The sequence below is a fragment of the Oryzias latipes genome, chromosome 1, assembly GCF_053564925.1.
Source record: "Oryzias latipes strain Hd-rR chromosome 1, Olatipes_Hd-rR_3.1".
NCBI lineage: Eukaryota > Metazoa > Chordata > Actinopteri > Beloniformes > Adrianichthyidae > Oryzias > Oryzias latipes.
The window spans coordinates 41,046,146-41,065,604 of record NC_136237.1 but is presented as its reverse complement, the minus strand read 5'-3'; the positions used below and the strand labels follow the sequence as shown (position 1 = coordinate 41,065,604).

Genomic DNA, 19,459 nt, shown 5'->3' with positions numbered 1-19,459 from the left:
GATATTGAATCAAATCATGAATTTTGAAACTGAATAACAGACATTCAGGACTTTTATTTAGGACGGAGATGTTACTGCTGAACAAAACAAAAACTGCAGCATAGCATATTGTATTCTCTCTATCTGATATCCTCCTTTACCTGTGCAGACACCTCCAGTCCACCACCTTAAACCCCTCCCCCTTTTTATACAGCGCTGTTTTTCTTCATTGCTGCTTGTGTGATTTTCGTTTGTCTCTCTTCAACTTCAGGATAAGAAGATGCTGCAGACAGCCCAGCAGATGCTGCAGGACAGCAAAACCAAAATCGACATCATCCGAATGCAAATCCGGAAGGCGGTCCAGGCCACCGAGCACAGCGACGACACGCAAGGTGAGTCTGGGCAGACCTGCACGCTCATGTGCGGATCTCAGGTGCTCATCATCGCGATTGACCGGTCGATCTCCACAGACATGAAGGACGATCGCAGGCCAGGAAAGATAAATAACCCAAAAAATAAAAATATATTTCTAAAAAATCCGTCAGCGAATCAAAATCCTCACAGAGAAGTACATGACTTGATTGACATGCAGAGCGGCCAATCGAACATCCTCCGCGCACTGAGCAAACCAGCTTCCTGCCCCGCAGCACGTCAAGTCCCCCGCAGAAGACCACTCCGGCCCACTGGAGTGTTTATTGAGGCCCGGATCGCCTCCGCAGTTCCTGCCTGATGGATCCGAGCCTACTGAGGCAGCAGTGTTTTCCTGTAGCGCCGCTCGCGGAGCTGGCAGTGCAATAAAACGCCTCATCCGTTAACACTGAGATACGCTTACTGTGCAGTTTTATTATCAGTACATAAACAACCTTATGTACTGATACTTCACAGTACTACGTTTATTTAGGTAGATCTTCAAGACATTGTCCTCTCAAAAGTAGCTCACGTCCCAAAAAAGTGTGGACCCCCCCCTTGTGTTAGAAGAAATGCATGGAAGTCACATGATGTCAACGCACTTCCTCATAAAGAGCACCGAGGGGTCGCTGTGGTTATTTCTCTGAAGGAATCTGTCAGCTTGAGGCTGTGTGGTTTTTGACGGCGGTCGGCAAGAGGCCGGATCCAGAATCAGTGTGTGTGTGTGGGGGGGGGGGGGGGGGGGTCCTCTCTTTGCTCGGCAGCGGGACGCTTTTTCAAACAGAGCAGATGAATGAGCGTCTGTCGTTTGTAGTGTTCGCTTTGATTCTGGTCAGAAACAGACGAGAGCGGCGCTCTGCCCTCGGTGCGTGTCCGCGGTTGGAGGGCGTCCATGGAGACGCGGTCAAACCCCCTTTGAAAGGCTCCACCTGGCCTGTTATGAAGCAGCCTGTCAACGGTACTGTCACCATCAGCAGGAAACAAACGATGAAGATCCACACTCAGGCCGGGCTCCCCCCTCTATGGAGGAGAACCACGACCCGTCAGGACCACAGGAGCTGGTCCTGTCAGACGGCAGGAGAGCGTGGATGGAGAAAGCAGAGACGCCGCCGTCCCTTCGGGGTCGTAGATCTGCCTCGGATCATCTCGGATGGAAGCCGCTAAGGAAAACGGGAGAAATCCCTGTCGGACCTTTTAAGGACATTTCTCATCCATGTGTGGAAAAACCTTCAGGGCTTTGGATGGAGTTATTTCTAGAGGATCGTTTGGATGTTTGGGAATCCACTACAGTCATGAAATGGATCCAGTTTTTGACCCAGCAGTCGGCCTTTAGACTTAGATAGCCCCCCGGTGCAGGTGCTGCGGGTTTTTGGGGTGTCCGGGTCTGTGGAGGGACGTTGAGAGGAGCGGCTGTGTCTTAGGGGAGCCCAGGTGTGTCTTGCAGTTCCCATAAGGCCACCTGGAGGAGCGTCATGAACATCATTGTTCATTGTGGTGCGTGTGGTAAGTGCGTCATGAAGTGTTTGTGGGGCTTATACGCACTCATGCACTTGCGCTCTGCTTGTTAGTACGGTGCGGGTTCAGGCTCCCAGACTGCTGGCGTCTGACCTTCCTCCCACCTTACGTGTTGCATTAGTCTTCACTACGACCGTAGGAGAAACATTTTCATTCTACAACCTTGAAATTTCTGTGGGTCACCTGTACAGATTGGCTCATTTTTCCCCTGCAGACCCTAAATCTCTCTGGATTCAGGATTTCATTCAGTTTTTGTCCAAAGCGTTCCGCTTTAAAAACATCTGACGACAAACTCTGATATTCAGATGTTTGTCTCCTTCAGTCAGAAAAGTAAACGTTCAATTTCACACCGAAAGCAGAAAAATGTTTTTCTATGTTTATAAAATGAAACGGCAGAAGTCGATACAAACCTTATCGTCTTATATTGGAGGCAAACTTTTTCTTTGAAAATGTTCTGTTTTAGGCTTTTTCCAGATGCAGCTTTACAAACTTTTTTTTATTTTTAGATAAAGATTTACCCTAATTGTTGCTGAATTCGAACCTTTAACGAGCAAACTGAGGCTTGTAGAGGCTGAGAAGTATTTTTGGGTTTATTCGGGCTCCATGCAGGATAAACCATCCTCCATATAAACACATCAAAGCTAGCATTAGGTTGTGCAGCTCATTTGCAGCACTTTGCTCTTAATTTTTTAGCCTTTTTTGTTCACAAGTCTTTTATTTTGACAGTTTAGTCTAGTTACATTGAGGAAACAAAACCCTTTACATTGAAGGAGCTGCTGTTTCTGTTTCCTGCATACTCCAGGAAAAGTTTCCGTTTACAGACATCAAAGCGATCTGATGGCTGGAATCGGAGGCTGCAGCGTCAAAGGAATGCGGCGTCCGTCCCTCTGCTTCAGGCTGCAGGCCCGATCCCCGGTTCTGCACACGCAGATGATCTCCAGGCACCGCAGGCGCTGAACGGGTCATCCAGCGAGGAGCTGTGCGCTGCAGGCAGAGCGCCTTATTAGGAGATGAACGCCTCCTCCTGATCCCGTTTCTCCCCCTTTCTCCAAACGCCTGCTATAGAAAGCTGATCAAAAATAGCTGCCGAAGCGTTTCCACCTGCGCCTCGTCTCCTCTCATCTCCAGTTGGAAAGTCAGGTTTACCTTGTTTGTGAGGTCACTTCCTGTACTCTGGTTTCCCCTCAGTGTCACACCTGTTCCAGTTAACCTGATCTTCAAATAGCTCCACAAAAACAGATTAAAAACTAACCTGTGTTAAGGGGGAGGAGCTAAAGCTGGTCTCCGTTTAGTTTCCCCCATTAGTGGTAGATCTGGTTGAAATAGATTATTTCTGTGGAGCGGCTGTTGGTTTTAAGGGGAATCGCTGAAAATGGGAGGATGTTTACGTCGTGTTTCTGTGGATATTTACCGTTCGGATCAGCGGCGCAGAAACCGCCGCAGCTACGAAAATGTTCCTCTGCTTCCGAGCTCCTCTGCTTCCTGTTATCACTGCAGCTACTCGCCCATCTCTATTATCTCAGACTCATTGACTGAACATGAGGACTGGACTGAGTGACTCCTCACCCCTGGTGTTCCAAACAGGAAGTACCTGCTGGTTCCAAGACGCCAAATTCCCATAGACTTCTATAAAGAAGTAAACAGCTGTTATTCAATCATTCTATTGGTCTGAAGAACTATTCTTCCTCTGATACCTTTTTTTAGACATCTTTTTAATAATTCTCTTAATTCCCCGATAATTTTTCTGTGGTTCGAGTTATTCAAGTTGGAAACAGGCCAATCAGATGCCTTAGTAAAAGTAGGTGGAGCCTGCTGTTCTCTGCATTCACTGGTAGGGGCGTGGCCTTCCATCAAGCTCATTCTTGATTGGTGAGAGTGGTTGCCATAGAAACCATGACTCGGACCAATCACTGCTTCCCGACGACATCCGGCTTGAACATGGCGGCTGAATCGACTTCGTTTGGTTGGAGCCAGAAATCAAACCGTTTTCTGTTGCTCCGGTCGGTCAGGACGGGTGTTCTGTGTTCGTCTGCGTCTTTCCTGGCCTCTCAGATCCCAAATGCAAGTGGTCGACCGTCCCGATGGAGGGTTCTTCCTCATCCTGTAGTCTTTAATCCAGAAAGAGATGAAGTGATGCGCCATGCGTTCATCTTCTCTGCCGTTTGGTCCCTCCAGGGAACCAAGATCTCTGTGGCGTGGAGCTGCGCATCGAGGAGCTGAGGCATCACTACAGGGTGGAGCACGCCGTGGCGGAGGGGGCCAAGAATGTCCTGAGGCTCCTCGGGGCCAGCAAAGTTCAGGACAAGAAAGCTCTGTCTGAGGTCAGAGCAGACTCTTTGACGGGGGAACCGTCTTCCTGAGCTTCCCTGGGTCTCTAGGTTTTGGTGCTTTTAGTGCTCACGAGTCTGCGTCTCACTGCTGCGCAGGCGCAGTCCCGCCTCGGCGAGGCGTCGCAGCGGTTGGACCTCCTGAGGGACTCTCTGGACCGCCGTCTAGCCGAGCTGCCAGAGGACCACCCCAAAGCCAACGTCATCAAAGAGGAGCTGGTCCTGGCTGCGTCACCCGCCTTCAGCTCCCGCCATGGCGCCCCCTACCTGCACAACCAGTACAGCACGCTCAATAAGCCCTCGCCTCTCACTGGTAGACAACACCAACCATCCCTCCCATCTGTTTGAATCTGTCTTTATGTCATATAATGGAAAACCGTCTTGGCGTTCTGTTTATCTTAAATTTTCTCCGCTCCTCAGGAACCCTTCAGGTGCAGCTGCTGGGCTGCGTCGGGCTGCTGGAAACGGTCCCGGGTCGCAGCAAAGGGTCGGCCGTGACCCTGCCCTGCTACAGCCCCGGAGACAGCAGGTCTTTCATGAGAAGCAGCAAAGGCTTGTACGGGCGCACCGGCTCCGTGAGCGGGAAAACGCCCAACAAGAGCGACGAGCTCTCCAGTGAGTCGCCGGCGGTGACCGTGTCCCGCACTCAGAGCTTCCTTCTTTTATTTAAATGGTTTATTTCAAGCAATCAAAGCAAGAATAATGCACAAAACAACACAATCAGCAGTCCTACATTCATACAATGACGTATCAAACTTAGGATAATTAGACATAAAATCAGTGGAAGGAAGCGAAATTATATAAACCCACCCCTGTTCTACTGTAACCATTTTATTCCATGATTTATCATTATCCGGAGTTCTGGTTTTGAATGTGCGTGAGAACGGTCTGTTTCTGTGATCAGCTGAGGTGAGCGCGGTGCTCAAGCTGGATAACGGCGTGGTGGGTCAGACGGCGTGGAGGACCGTCGGAGAGCAGGCCTGGGACCAGACCTTCACCGTGGAGCTGGAGAGGGTCGGTATCAGGGCGCCGGCTGCAGATGCCTGAGGCAGAACGCATCAAGAAATGTGCTCATTCCTGCCGTTTCAGTCCAGAGAGATGGAGATCGCGGTTTACTGGAGGGATTTCCGCTCTCTGTGCGCGCTGAAGTACCTGAAGCTGGAGGAGTTCCTGGACAACCAGAAGCACCGAGTTCAGGTGGAGCTGGAGCCTCAGGGGCTGCTGCTGGCGGAGGTACGTCTGCCAAATCAGGAAAGACCGGACGGATTCACACAAACGTGAATTTAACGTCTCAGTTTAAGAAGTGGAGAGACAAACATTTGTTCTGACTTTTTATGAGGACTTTTTCCTCTTAGCTGTTTTATTTTTATCTGTTCATTTAGATCTGAAGAAAGGTTTGGATTTTATAAAAGGTTTAACTACATATAGAAATATAAAATAAAATACAAGACCTTAGTAACAGTTTTAAGAGGATTTACATGTTTTCAACAATTTTCTTCTAAGCTTTTGAAGTTCAACTTTTTTTTTTATTTGTTCATGTTGGGTAGAAGTAATTAACAGCAGCTTAAAAAAGTGAAAAATGTAAGATAGAAATCTAGAAACAAAAAGAAATATTTAAAAAATCATAAATAAATAAGAAAAACACAAGAAAACTGCAGCATTAGAATAAATAATAAGAAAAAGAAATTACATCAGAAAAATGAACAAATATCTTAAAGACATAAAAATAGAAATAATCATACTAAGAAAAGAAAAGAAAACAGAAAGACATTAAAAAAGAAGCATAAAAATTTTTATTAAAATAAATCAAAAGATAAAGATAATACAATAAAATGAAAGGCTTTATGGGAAACCATGACAGGTTTGATTTGTTGTCGTTTTTTTTCTGGATGTTTGCGTTTGTCGTTGCTGAGAAATGACAAACAGTGTCTGTTGTTTCTGTTCTCACCTGTCCCACAGGTGACCTTCTTCAACCCGGTCATTGAGAGGGTCCCTCGCCTCCAGAGGCAGAAAAAAGTCTTTTCCAAGCAGCAAGGTGAGGAGTCAAACCTGGAAGAATGAGGTGGACGTGTTGTCGATCGCACATGTGAGGCAGCACACTGCCTCACTGTTCTATGCCTCACATGTTCTCTGCCTCACATGTTCTCTGCCTCACATGTTCTCTGCTTCACATGTTCTCTGTTTCACATGTTCTCTGCTTCACATGTTCTCTGCTTCACATGTTCTCTGCCTCACATATTCTCTGTGGAACATGTTCTCTGCCTCACATGTTCTCTGCCTCACATATTCTCTGTGGAACATGTTCTCTGCTTCACATGTTCTCTGCCTCACATGTTCTCTGCTTCACATGTTCTTTGCTTCACGTGTTCTCTGCCTCACATGTTCTCTGCTTCACATGTTCTCTGCCTCACATGTTCTCTGCTTCACATGTTCTTTGCTTCACGTGTTCTCTGCCTCACATGTTCTCTGCTTCACATGTTCTCTGCCTCACATGTTCTCTGCTTCACATGTTCTCTGTTTCACATGTTCTCTGCCTCACATGTTCTCTGCCTCACATGTTCTCTGCTTCACATGTTCTCTGCCTCACATGTTCTCTGCTTCACATGTTCTTTGCCTCACATGTTCTCTGCTTCACATGTTCTCTGCTTCACATGTTCTCTGCTTTACATGTTCTCTGTTTCACATGTTCTCTGCCTCACATGTTCTCTGCTTCACATGTTCTCTGCTTCACATGTTCTCTGCCTCACATGTTCTCTGCCTCACATGTTCTCTGCTTCACATGTTCTCTGCTTCACATGTTCCCTGCTTCACATGTTCTCTGCCTCACATGTTCTCTGCCTCACATGTTTTCTGCCTCACATGTTCTCTGCCTCACATGTTCTCTGCCTCACATGTTCTCTGCTTCACATGTTCTCTGCTTCACATGTTCTCTGCTTTACATGTTCTCTGTTTCACATGTTCTCTGCCTCACATGTTCTCTGCTTCACATGTTCTCTGCTTCACATGTTCTCTGCTTCACATGTTCTCTGCCTCACATGTTCTCTGCTTCACATGTTCTCTGCCTCACATGTTCTCTGCCTCACATGTTCTCTGACTCACATGTTCTCTGTAGAACATGTTCCCTGCCTCACATGTTCTCTCCCTCACATGTTCTCTGCTTCACATGTTCTCTGCCTCACATGTTCTCTGCCTCACATGTTCTCTGCCTCACATGTTGTCTGCCTCACATGTTCTCTGCCTCACATGTTCTCTGCCTCACATGTTCTCTGTGGAACATGTTCTCTGCCTCACATGTTCTCTGCCTCACATGTTCTCTGCTTCACATGTTCTCTGCTTCACATGTTCTCTGCTTCACATGTTCTCTGCTTTACATGTTCTCTGTTTCACATGTTCTCTGCTTCACATGTTCTCTGCCTCACATGTTCTCTGCTTCACATGTTCTTTGCTTCACGTGTTCTCTGCTTCACATGTTCTCTGCCTCACATGTTCTCTGCTTCACATGTTCTCTGCCTCACATGTTCTCTGCTTCACATGTTCTCTGCTTCACATGTTCTCTGCCTCACATATTCTCTGTGGAACATGTTCTCTGCCTCACATGTTCTCTGCCTCACATATTCTCTGTGGAACATGTTCTCTGCTTCACATGTTCTCTGCCTCACATGTTCTCTGCTTCACGTGTTCTCTGCCTCACATGTTCTCTGCCTCACATGTTCTTTGCTTCACGTGTTCTCTGCCTCACATGTTCTCTGCTTCACATGTTCTCTGCCTCACATGTTCTCTGCTTCACATGTTCTCTGTTTCACATGTTCTCTGCCTCACATGTTCTCTGCCTCACATGTTCTCTGCTTCACATGTTCTTTGCTTCACGTGTTCTCTGCCTCACATGTTCTCTGCTTCACATGTTCTCTGCCTCACATGTTCTCTGCCTCACATGTTCTCTGCCTCACATGTTCTTTGCTTCACGTGTTCTCTGCCTCACATGTTGTCTGCTTCACATGTTCTCTGCCTCACATGTTCTCTGCTTCACATGTTCTTTGCTTCACGTGTTCTCTGCCTCACATGTTCTCTGCTTCACGTGTTCTCTGCCTCACATGTTCTCTACTTCACATGTTCTCTGCCTCACATGTTCTCTGCTTCACATGTTCTCTGCTTCACATGTTCTCTGCTTCACATGTTCTCTGCTTCACATGTTCTCTGCTTTACATGTTCTCTGTTTCACATGTTCTCTGCTTCACATGTTCTCTGCCTCACATGTTCTCTGCTTCACATGTTCTTTGCTTCACGTGTTCTCTGCCTCACATGTTCTCTGCTTCACGTGTTCTCTGCCTCACATGTTCTCTACTTCACATGTTCTCTGCCTCACATGTTCTCTGCTTCACATGTTCTCTGCTTCACATGTTCTCTGCTTCACATGTTCTCTGCTTCACATGTTCCACAGAGAACATGGAAAAGCTCTCCATCACTCTAAAACTGTCTGGACTGGACTTTCTTGAAATCGTTTGTTGTTTTATGTTTATTTTGTGTCGTTTTGTGAATAGAAACCTGAAGGTTTATGTCCCCGGTTGAGCAAAAGGCGGCCTACTTTTATTTTTCATTTTGTTTTCTGCAGAATATTTTAATCCAAATAACTTCTTCACCTTCTAGGTTTGGGAGAAATTCAAAGGACAACAATCTGCAGAAGATGAACTTCTTCCTTTTCGTTGATTGTTGTCAGAAAACCGACTGGAGGATCGTGTTACAATCTTCACACAGACTTTGTTTTTGTATTTTTACTTTCTCTTCTCTGCGACTCTGCCTGCCAGGAAAGGCCTTCCTTCGGGCCCGTCAGATGAACGTGGACATCGGGACGTGGGTGAGGTTGCTCCGGAACGCCATCCCCACCGCCAACAACTCGGGGACCTACAGTCCGACCGCACACAGCCTGTCGCTGAACTCGGGGTGAGACGTGAGGCGGTCAGCTGCTCTGTGATGAGCAGAAAGAGTCAGACGTCTCCTCAGCCTTTTTTCCCTGGTGTTTTCAGACGAGGACTAAAAGCATCGAATGCTTTCTCTGCCCCTCCTCTAACAATCCTTCTGTGTTTTGTTGTGTCTGTTTGTGGGCATCATGTCGTCTGTGTGTAACTTCCAGGGAGATCTCAGTGGAGAAGTTGAGTCTGGACAGCGATACTCCACTGAGAGGAGATTACAAAAGAGACACGGACCAGCAGACTCCGGTGAGACGGAAAGGAAACCTGGGAAAAAGGGACAAAATAAAGAAAATGATCCTGAATTTAGAAGAAAGTGTACAGAAATATTTTTGTCTTAATTTAAAAAGATAGGAAATCACTCGACAAGAACTGTAACAAATCTGTAGAGAAAAACAAACAATTTGTGTCGAGACTTTTTTTCTAAGTTAAGAGAAAATTCCTCTTCTCCTTTTATGGGTTGGAGAATTTAATAATCCTTAAATTATCCTGGTTTTAGTAGAAATGGAAACTGTTTCTGTAAAAAAATATCTGAGAAATTAGAACGTTAGTGACACGAAATAAAAAAAAGCGGCAAACAGATCAAACTGTTTCTTAACGAGATAAAATTATAGAATGTTTACTGTAGAAAAAGGCTTATAAATTCATATGCAGCATTAGGTTTAACACACCGAAACCCCAACGGCCGTGTCCCACTACGTGCACTTTATGTATCACCGATGAAAATCGTCCAAAAGTTTTGCTTTTTCGCGTGGAATTTTCACAAAATTCTCATGAATGAACCGCGTTAAAACCAGGGAAGAAGTCCAAATAAATAATAAACCACGTAAAGAAAATATAATTCAACATGAAAAAGCATCTGACCCAAAATCTATGCGTCAATTCATTTAAACGTGATATGTGCGCCGTATGAGCAAAAGTTATAGATCGATGGTACATGAGTGAGGAGTCTGTTAGACACACGTGGGACGGAAAGCCACAAATTTGCGTATCCATCTCACAAAAATTAAGCACAATTGCACAAGATTTAAGTAATAATTGGGCATAAACTACGTGAAATAAGCGGAAACTGCTTAATTCTCAACCGGCCAAAAGTCTTGAGCAGCTCAAAACTGAAATCACGTAAAGAGCCGTCGGCTAAAACCCTCGACGGACATCTGCGCACATCGACACACGCAAGAAACACTTGTGAATGACGTAGATCACGCATGAATCACAAATGATTCATGTATGTAGTGGTCGTGTGACACGCACAAACTAGCGGCGCTCTGCTGCCATCTTGTGGCTTCAGTCACAAATTACAAACAGTATTCAGTTGAAAAGAGAAAAAAGAAACTCCCGGATCAGAAGAAACTTGCAAAATACTTCAAGATTTAACTCAAGGTAGTTGTGTTCTAAAAACAAAAAAAGCCACATTTCGTGAAATCTTTTATTTTTTACAATTCTTTTAGATGTTTTAAGGCTGTAAAACTCCGCACCTCATATCTTTACTCAAACGTTTTCACACTTTTCTTTCTTGTTTAAACTCTTAAAGTTTAAACCTTCATTATGGTATAAAAATGAAAACAAAGATCTGATCGAGATCAAAGATGTATGTAAATTTAAAAAATGAATAAATAAAAGAGATGTATGTAGATTTGGGAAACTAAACGCATTCTGTGAAAATCAATTTTTTCCCATATTGTCTGAAAATGTCAATATTGCCAAATTTCACACTTTGCCACGAAAAGGCTGCCAAACCATAGTAGGTCCTGTGGCCATCCCATAATAATTTCAAAACTTCCTTATGATGAGACGCCTTTTCTGATTTCATTGGTGGAATCTGATGTATTGTTTATTTTTCAACCCCATTAGACGTTTTTTGACTGTTTCTCCCAAAAATTCATTTCCTAGGCGCGTGCAAATTTTCGGCGGGTTTTTGAGGATGTGGTGGGTGTGAACGGTTTTTCCTCAAAAGAAAAAGTACGAAAACAATCCGGTCCTCGAGTCCAGGACTGCTGGAAAGCTGAAACACCATAAAATAAAGATTGAAAAAGCACCTTACTTTAAAAATATAAAAAGCGTTAAAAGTAACGAATGAGTGAATAAAAACATAAGAGACAGTAAAATATCACATTTGACCGATTGCTTGAGGATAAAAATGAGTTTTTGGACAGAGACACTGGTCTGATGCTAAGAGGCAAAACGTTCCAGATGTTTAATGTCTAGAAGCTGATCAGCTGATCTGAGACGCCGGGGTGGAGCGTCCGCACATAGAAGGGATTCCTGTTTCTTGTCTTCTCATTGTTGTCCCTGCATGTCCTCTCCTGAGTTTCTCTCCTCACGTCTCGTCTAACAGGACACACTACCAGTCATTGACTCCCTCCCCCCACGAGACCTCCTCCCCGAGTCCCCCGTCCGAACCCCGTCTGCCAACAGGTACCCGCTGACACGCCTCTGCTTCCTCTTCTGTTTTGATCCGTGTTCTGCTCTGGCGGTGGGTCCCGTGTGGTCCTGCAGATGCCGTGATGCCGCTTAAACCAGACGTTTATTTGTGTAGCTGCTTTACATTCGCTCGCTAAAGAAAATTACCGGAGCGATCCATGAAAGGAAAATTTAAACTAAAGTTAGAAGAACTGAATTTACGTTGTTTTCCGGAGCAGCAGAAAAATGCTTAATAAAGAAGAAAGGAACCACAAGTAAGTCAGACCTTTGGGAGAAAAGTGTCGTTTCTGAGCAAATTCGTGTCCGTCGCCACTTTTAATTTCCCGTCAAATTCAATGTCCAAAGCTTGTTCAAAAATGTGTTTAAAATCTAGACACTCCTGATGTGAGTGGGAGGAGCCACCGTCCAGTTTGTAGCCTCATCGCTACATTAACGCGTTGACTGTATGTCTCATTTACAGTGCATGGAATCACATCTCCATGTCTGGCTTCATGAGGTCATTCAGTCTTTTATTTTGAAAGCGATCTTCAGCTGTAGGATCTGCATAAGTATGACGGCGCTTTCAGCAGTACATCCATCTCTAATCTGACCCAGTTTGATGACTTGCTGTCCGAAGAAGAAAAATATCAAAGTTCAGGAGGAGAACAATCAGATTCTCCTCCATGTTTGTTTCTCTCAGTAGCAAATGCTTCTGAGTATAAGTCGCACCCCTGGCCAAACTCTGCAAAAAAAACGTGATTTTATATTTAAAAAATACAGTAATCTTTCGGTAGTAGTCCTGATGAAAACCTTTGAATAAAACCTGTACATGGCCTCGGTCTTCTGTTGTCAGGGTTATATATATATATATGTGTGTCATCTGCGTATCTATGGTAACTTGTGTTGTTTTTCATAACATGAACCAGGATGTAGATGTTGAACAGAAGTGGCCCCAGCATGGAGCCTTGGGGAACTCCACTTGTCATTTCTGTTGGCTCAGATGTGAAACTGACACGAAATAATTCCTGTTTTCCAAGTATATTTTGAACCAGTTCGGTTCTGGTCCAGGGATGTGACGACTGGATCAGGCCTTCACATTTAAAACCTGATGTTGCTGGTTCTCCCCCACCCCCACCCCCACTCCCAGCAGGCAGAAGAAAGGTCCCCTGTCACTGCAGGACTTCAGGCTGATCGCCGTGTTGGGCCGAGGACACTTCGGAAAGGTACGAGGGAAGAATTTGCTATTTTGTGAGAATGATTGTCTGCAGTCATGTGACTCGCTAACAAAAGCACTTATTCGTCAGGTTTTTAGTACTTTGAACGACACAAACCAAAACAGAGGAATGGCACAGAAGATGTTAATGATAATTCTGATGATTGTTGTGGTAAAATTATCTAAAAATGCTGCTTTTTGATGATACGAATATTATTAATAGTCTAGTTATTAATGTAATCATTGAATATGGTTATCTAAACAAATGTGCCTTTTTTTGTATTTTTTTAAAGCGAGTCTATACATTTAGAGCTAACTCTCTTTAAAGCATTTTAGAAACAGAACTGTCTGTTAGAGAATTTCATGTTTTTAAATAAATTCAGCCCTCAAGGTTTTAAAGATGAGGTCAGAATGAAAAGTGAAGAAAAAAACTTTTTTTCTTTTCCTTTTTCTTTCAGGTGTTGCTCTCAGAGTACAAGAAGACGGGGACCATGTACGCCATCAAAGCTCTGAAGAAAGGAGACATCATCGCTCGGGATGAGGTGGACAGGTGAGCCGGCTGTTGATGTGTGCTCCATGGATGCTGATCGTCTGCACCTTTGGAAACCGCCGTCTGTGGCGATTCTCACAGACGCTGATGAAGCAGCGTCGCTCCAGCAAATCAGTCCGACCAAGAAAAAGAAAAAATCAACAATATACATGAGAAGCCTTAAACAGTTTTTGATTATTCACACAATAAAAAGAAACCAAATCAGCTTTGAGGCTGATCAAGAAAGCAGTAGAAATAAATAAAACATCAGAATTTTTGCAGGAAACATCCTCAACTTTGTTTCTGACTTCCTGTTTAGGTCACATTTACCTGTTTCCAGGTAAAAACCCAAACACCTCAGTGTGTTTGTGGTTATCGATGGAGGTTGTTGGGTCTGTTGTCCCTCAGAGCTTGGCCTAAAAATCTTCTTTTGCTGTTATTAAAATGTCCTGTTTTTAATGAGTTTGAGGTGGAGAGAAACGTTCTTTGTTTGGTCTTTTTCCTTCTGGCGTTGCCGTTCATGTCGTCCCTTCTTCTGTCCTGCAGTCTGATGTGTGAGAAGCGCATCTTCGAGATCGTGAACATGTCGCACCATCCGTTCCTGATCAACCTGTTCGCGTGCTTCCAAACGTCGCAGCACGTGTGTTTTGTGATGGAGTACACGGCGGGAGGCGACCTGATGATGCACATCCACACGGACGTCTTCACCGAGCCTCGAGCCGTGTGCGTAACCAGAAAATTGACAGGAGTTTATCCTCATTCCCTCACACAAACCTTCCAAGTGGAGAAAATGGAGATCTTCCGTCTGAAAGCTTCACTTCTGCACAAACTATTCAACAGAAACCAACCAGCTTTCATGGAGCTCGCTCGTGTTTTCTCATTTTTCTCTGGAGTTTTCACTAAACTTGTTGTTGTTGTTGTTGTCGTCGTCAGGTTTTACGCGGCCTGTGTGGTTCTTGGACTGCAGTTTCTTCATGACCACAAGATTGTGTACAGGTCAGTGGAGCCACGTTGCCTTCTAACAGCTCTTTGGGGTTTTTTTCCTGACAAACAAGAACGTCTGAGATTTTCGGCAACAAAGACGCTCTAAAGAAATCGGGCTGTGGGGGTCGTTGCTTTGGCGGCGATCCGATTCACCCACCAAGATCAACGATTCACAGATCCGACCACGATTCGTACAATTCAATGTGTCGTGTTTGAATGGTTGCTACGGAGAGGCAAAAAAGTATTCAGTCAGCCATCAAGTCTGCAAGTTCTCTCACTTAAGGATGAGAGAGGCTAAACCTCAACTATGAGAGACTAAAGGAGAAAAAAAATCACACTTTTTAGAGAATTTATTTGTGAATTATGGTGGAAAATAAATATTTGGTCAATAACAAAAGTTCAACTCAATACAGCCTCCAATTGGAGGGGTAGAGTTGTCTGAAATATTGTTTTTAAGGGCAGCGGAGGGCTCTGCATCGCGCTGTGCGGTGGAGGGATTTTAGGAATAATAAAATCTTAAATATTTGTTATATTTTTTTATTCAAATTGTCGCCTATATTTAAAATAAATTTGTTCTTTCAGAATTTATTTTAGCAAACCGAATTCTCATGTTTTCATCTACAAAAACCACTTGACAGCTTTACTTTCAAAAAGTGCCTCACGGACATTTTATTTTGAAGATTTCTTCACTTCCTGTGACAGTAGCACATTTGATCTGTTGCCTAAAATTATTCTACATTTAAGGGGGTTAGTTTACCTTTACTGTACTGAACTCGACTTTATTTTATAAAGATTACAAATCAATTGTTTCCCACATCACAAATATTCCTTTTTTTCTGGAACAAATTGGGAATATTTAGAGTATTCGGATACTCAATCCAGCTCTACCAGGAACCCAGAGCTGTACTTTTCCAGTTTTTAACGAAGCCTTTGTTAACCCAAAAAACTTTGATCGTATTTGTTTTTGTCTGATTCTTGTTTAGATTTACTTTTTCCGCTCAAAACAAACCATATCAGGTCACATGTGACGGCGCCGGAGCGACAGTAAATCTCAGTTTTGTAAATGCGTTCTTTATTTTCATTTGATAAAGTAGCAGCTTTTTAAACATTATTTTTGTTTATCACAAGAGGAAATTGGTGTAATTGAAGATGTGTTTTTTTCTTACAAAAAAATCTTCTACAAACTTAATTTAAACATTTGACAAATTGATGGTGACAAATTAAAATGTCTATATAGTTCAAGACTATCCAGCGCCCTGGATTTTAACATCCTGACTACTATTTTCTTTTCTGTTGTTGGAGAATAAGGCCACATTCATTTAAAAACGTGATAAATATGAAGATTTTGTGAAGACAATTTATGAATCCACTGTCTTCTGATGATGAAAACAAACAATTTAAAAATAATAAATGTGTGTCCATTTTATCAAATGAAAATGTGTTCAGACGCAGTGCATTGTGGTCTATATTCACCAGTCCACTGAGCATCTCTACACTGGTTTTTTGCAGAGATTCAAATACTAGCCCCCTTTGTAAAGTGCACTTGTGAATTGTGACACAAGTATTTAAAAACTATCGGAGGAAATGCGGCTTTTTGGGTCCGGAACGGCTTCTGACGGTAGAACCGTGGAGTCTGTGTGTTTTTCTGGTTCTTCTCAGCAACGTCTCTCGTCTTTTTCCCCAGAGACCTGAAACTTGACAACCTGCTGCTGGACACCGATGGTTACGTGAAGATCGCTGACTTTGGACTCTGTAAAGAAGGTGAACATGGAAGCTGAGGTTCAGGTTTTGCCATCCTGATGAAAAAGTTATTTCACTTTTTGTTGTGGGTTTGGAGAGAAACTGGGATTCTTGGCACTAAATATTTGAATTTTCCAGCATAAACTCTTAATCCATGTCAGATTAAGGATTGAATGTAGTCAAATCTGTTGGGGGGAGGGGTGGCCATGGTGTTGCAAAACCTTTTTTAAAAGCTGGGAAATTGTAGTTCACATTTTTTATCATATTTGTTGTAAAAATATAACTACAAATAGGACTTTTTCAACTAATTTCAAGGGGCAAAGTCTCTTGAAATTGTAATTAATGACAGAAGGAGGTCAAAAGATAGCGATGTCTTTGAACGGCAGCGGAAGTGAGACCGGTGACGTGCGGTCAGGTGACGCTCGGCCTCACCGGTCAGAGCGCCGCTGTTCGGGCGGAGAAAAGGGTGCTGGTGAGGCGGGCCTCACTAGGAGTAGAAACTAGTGGCGTGTATTGGCAAGAGTCTAGCGATACGATCTGTATCCTTAAACGCGCCTCACGATACGATACATATCCCAACATTGTACCCGAACACATTTATATGACTTAGAAAAAACTCTACCTGGATTTTAATATGTCTTTCATTGTAATAAAACGGTCAAATTCAGTTTATTTAGTGTTGACAATGTTGAGCACTGCAACTGTATCTCATATACAAGTTGCTTTTACCCAGGCACATTATACGCTATAAAAGAAATATTCTCTAAATGCCCTCCAACCTTTTTCAGGCATCAGTCCGATTTAATGTCAGACAATATTTTCACGAACGGGGCCGAAGTTTGCGTTTAATATTTTTAAGCTTCCGGTTTCAGAAAAAATGATTTTTCAAATTAAAAATGCTACTAGAGGAAATTTAATCTGAAAAAATCTGAAAACTTTAGTCTTTTTTTTTTCTTTTTTACAGATGACAAAGATTCAATGAATCAAAGTTGTTGATTTGTAGACGTGGTTCCTGATTTTCTGAAAAATTCAATAAAAGCAACATTACAGGCTTTTTTTTTTAAACAGAAGACCATTAAAACAGTGAGAACTCAACTCAGTGTTGGATCATCTTTCAGAGCAAAAAGATTTTTCATATTTTGCTTTTACATAAATCCTTATTTATTGTGCCAAAGTTTTTTAACAGATGCCTGCCTAACTACAGCACCCTCACTGTAGGAAATGTTCCTCTTCCTGGTTTCCACAAATCGGCAACTCTATTTGATAGAATCTTCATTCTCTGTGAAATGTTTGAACTCAGACTTTGTCATAAAGAATTTCCCTTTAACGTCAAAGTGGTTGCAAACAACCGGACGCCAACTTAAAACCGGCAAAAGCAAAATCAAATGGCACAACCGTCATAAAACAACATCTGTATTTGGAGCAAGACTCCAGGTTTGGTCTGCAAATAGCAGCTTTAAGTTGAAAAGCTTTTCTTTGGTTTCCTCGTTGACTCCTTTCTCCCCAAAGAAACTTTCTAAACACGTTAAATTTTGGGGTTTTTATTCGCGTTTTAGCTTTGGGCCAATAATAACTTAGCAGCTGCTTAAAGTCACGTCAAGACAGACAGATGTGCTCAACAAAAATAAAACTTTCTTCAGTAGCAGAGAATAAATAAATCGGAAATAACCTAAGTTAGCGTATGTATTTTTCTTCTTCCTGTGGCCCGGGTGACCTACGGACCGGTACCGGTATGTTCTTGTGTGTTTCTTATATGCTGGTACCTGCTGTTGGATGAAATATTCAGTCCTTGCATTTGCACATGCTTTTATCTTTTGTAGGGTATTCATTAAAACACCAGAGGAGGAAAGGAAGTGACCTGCTGCCTTTCGCTCATTTTTTTATTTTCTCCTCACCAACCTGTCTTCCGCCTGCAGGAATGGGCTACGGGGATCGGACCAGCACCTTCTGTGGGACTCCCGAGTTCCTGGCCCCGGAGGTCCTGACGGACACGTCCTACACCAGAGCTGTGGACTGGTGGGGGCTGGGGGTCCTCATCTATGAGATGCTGGTGGGAGAGGTGAGAGCGGCGGTTGGAAAACTAAAAACTGGGACCATTTTTAAAAAAAGCATACTTCTATCCATCAATATGTGTGCATGACTTGTGCACGGTTGTGTTTTTCCACATACCTTACATGTTTCCGTCTTCCGTCCGGAAGACGGAAACATGTAAGGTATGTGGAAAAACACAACAGAAGAACCTAACTGATATGTGTGCGTGTTTTTGCGTAGAGTCCATTTCCAGGCGACGATGAAGAGGAGGTGTTCGACAGCATCGTGAACGATGAAGTCCGATACCCGCGCTTCCTCTCCACCGAGGCGATCGGCATCATGAGAAGGGTGAGGTCCCGCGCCGAGGCCCCCGTCAACCTCGCGGCACGCCAGGCTAATCGTTTGGCTAACCTAGTGTTTGTGTGTGTGTGTGTGCAGCTGCTGAGGAGGAATCCAGAGAGGAGGCTGGGGTCTGGGGAGAAGGACGCCGAGGAGGTGAAGAAGCAGCCGTTCTTCAGGGTGAGTTCTCCTAGTGTCACTTCCTGTCTGTAAGTACGCATAAAGGTTTCATAAAGGTTTTTGTTGATTTGATTTGATTTGATTTGATTTGATTTGATTTGATTTGATTTGTACTGATCCCTCCAGGTGCGCTCCGGTTATCAGAAGCAAATTTATATAATCCCACCCCTGTTCTTCCGTAAACATTTTACATGATATATCTTTATCCGCTTCATAACTTCTATTAGACAGAATTAAGAATCCTTAAGTATCAATAAATCACATGACAAAGATGAATTACTTAATAATTATGTAAACAATAACTATTTTAGAAATCAACATAGCACATGCCGATCAGTTATCTAAAATATATACAGATTATTTTCATTAGAAAAACCTTGACTATGATTAAAAATAACACTATATCAGAAAAAATAGACATAACACTTTCATAAATCTTCAAAGCATGTGCAGATCAAGTATCAAAAGTTAAATTAGATCAGGCATCAGATTTTTTTATTGTGCAATTATGCACACCGGTAATTTTTTTTACAGCGCATTGTGTTCTGTGTCCTGATTGGCTGTAGAGCCCCAGGTGGCCCTGTAATAATCCCTCTGTTATGTTTCCTTGTCTTAAAAGTCCCACTTCAGCTATATTTGTACTTCTTCTCTGTGGCTTTTTTAATTATGATTATGCAGTTTTTTTAGCCAAAGCCGGTCGTTTTTTTCAGAGACATATTCTCTGTACATCGGCAGAAACTCATTAGACATCTGTCACTGGGTTGTGGGCGGGACCTTCGGCGTGGACGTTGACCTATGTTAAGATCCCAGCATGCCTTTGTTTACACGCTTACAGCTCCTTGTAAGC

General features: G+C 43.4%; 1 protein-coding gene across 4 annotated transcripts in view; it reads left to right on the top strand.

Annotated features, from left to right (window-relative positions):
- pkn1a (protein kinase N1a) overlaps window positions 1-19,459 on the top strand; it is a 47,670-nt gene that overhangs the window by 26,272 nt on the left and 1,939 nt on the right. For 2 of the 4 annotated variants that reach the window (XM_078948073.1, XM_020703632.3), the window contains exons 5-22: window positions 251-371; window positions 4,078-4,223; window positions 4,329-4,542; window positions 4,650-4,844; window positions 5,134-5,243; window positions 5,319-5,462; window positions 6,189-6,264; window positions 9,032-9,167; window positions 9,358-9,442; window positions 11,532-11,611; window positions 12,747-12,819; window positions 13,268-13,359; window positions 13,885-14,061; window positions 14,272-14,334; window positions 16,007-16,083; window positions 17,979-18,121; window positions 18,334-18,441; window positions 18,532-18,612. In XM_078948073.1, the coding sequence (XP_078804199.1) occupies window positions 251-371; window positions 4,078-4,223; window positions 4,329-4,542; window positions 4,650-4,844; window positions 5,134-5,243; window positions 5,319-5,462; window positions 6,189-6,264; window positions 9,032-9,167; window positions 9,358-9,442; window positions 11,532-11,611; window positions 12,747-12,819; window positions 13,268-13,359; window positions 13,885-14,061; window positions 14,272-14,334; window positions 16,007-16,083; window positions 17,979-18,121; window positions 18,334-18,441; window positions 18,532-18,612 (2,121 nt within the window). Of the gene's footprint in view, window positions 1-250; window positions 372-4,077; window positions 4,224-4,328; window positions 4,543-4,649; window positions 4,845-5,133; window positions 5,244-5,318; window positions 5,463-6,188; window positions 6,265-9,031; window positions 9,168-9,357; window positions 9,443-11,531; window positions 11,612-12,743; window positions 12,820-13,267; window positions 13,360-13,884; window positions 14,062-14,271; window positions 14,335-16,006; window positions 16,084-17,978; window positions 18,122-18,333; window positions 18,442-18,531; window positions 18,613-19,459 lie in introns of all 4 variants that reach the window. The other 2 variants (XM_004065506.5, XM_020703598.3) reach the window with 1 other exon arrangement.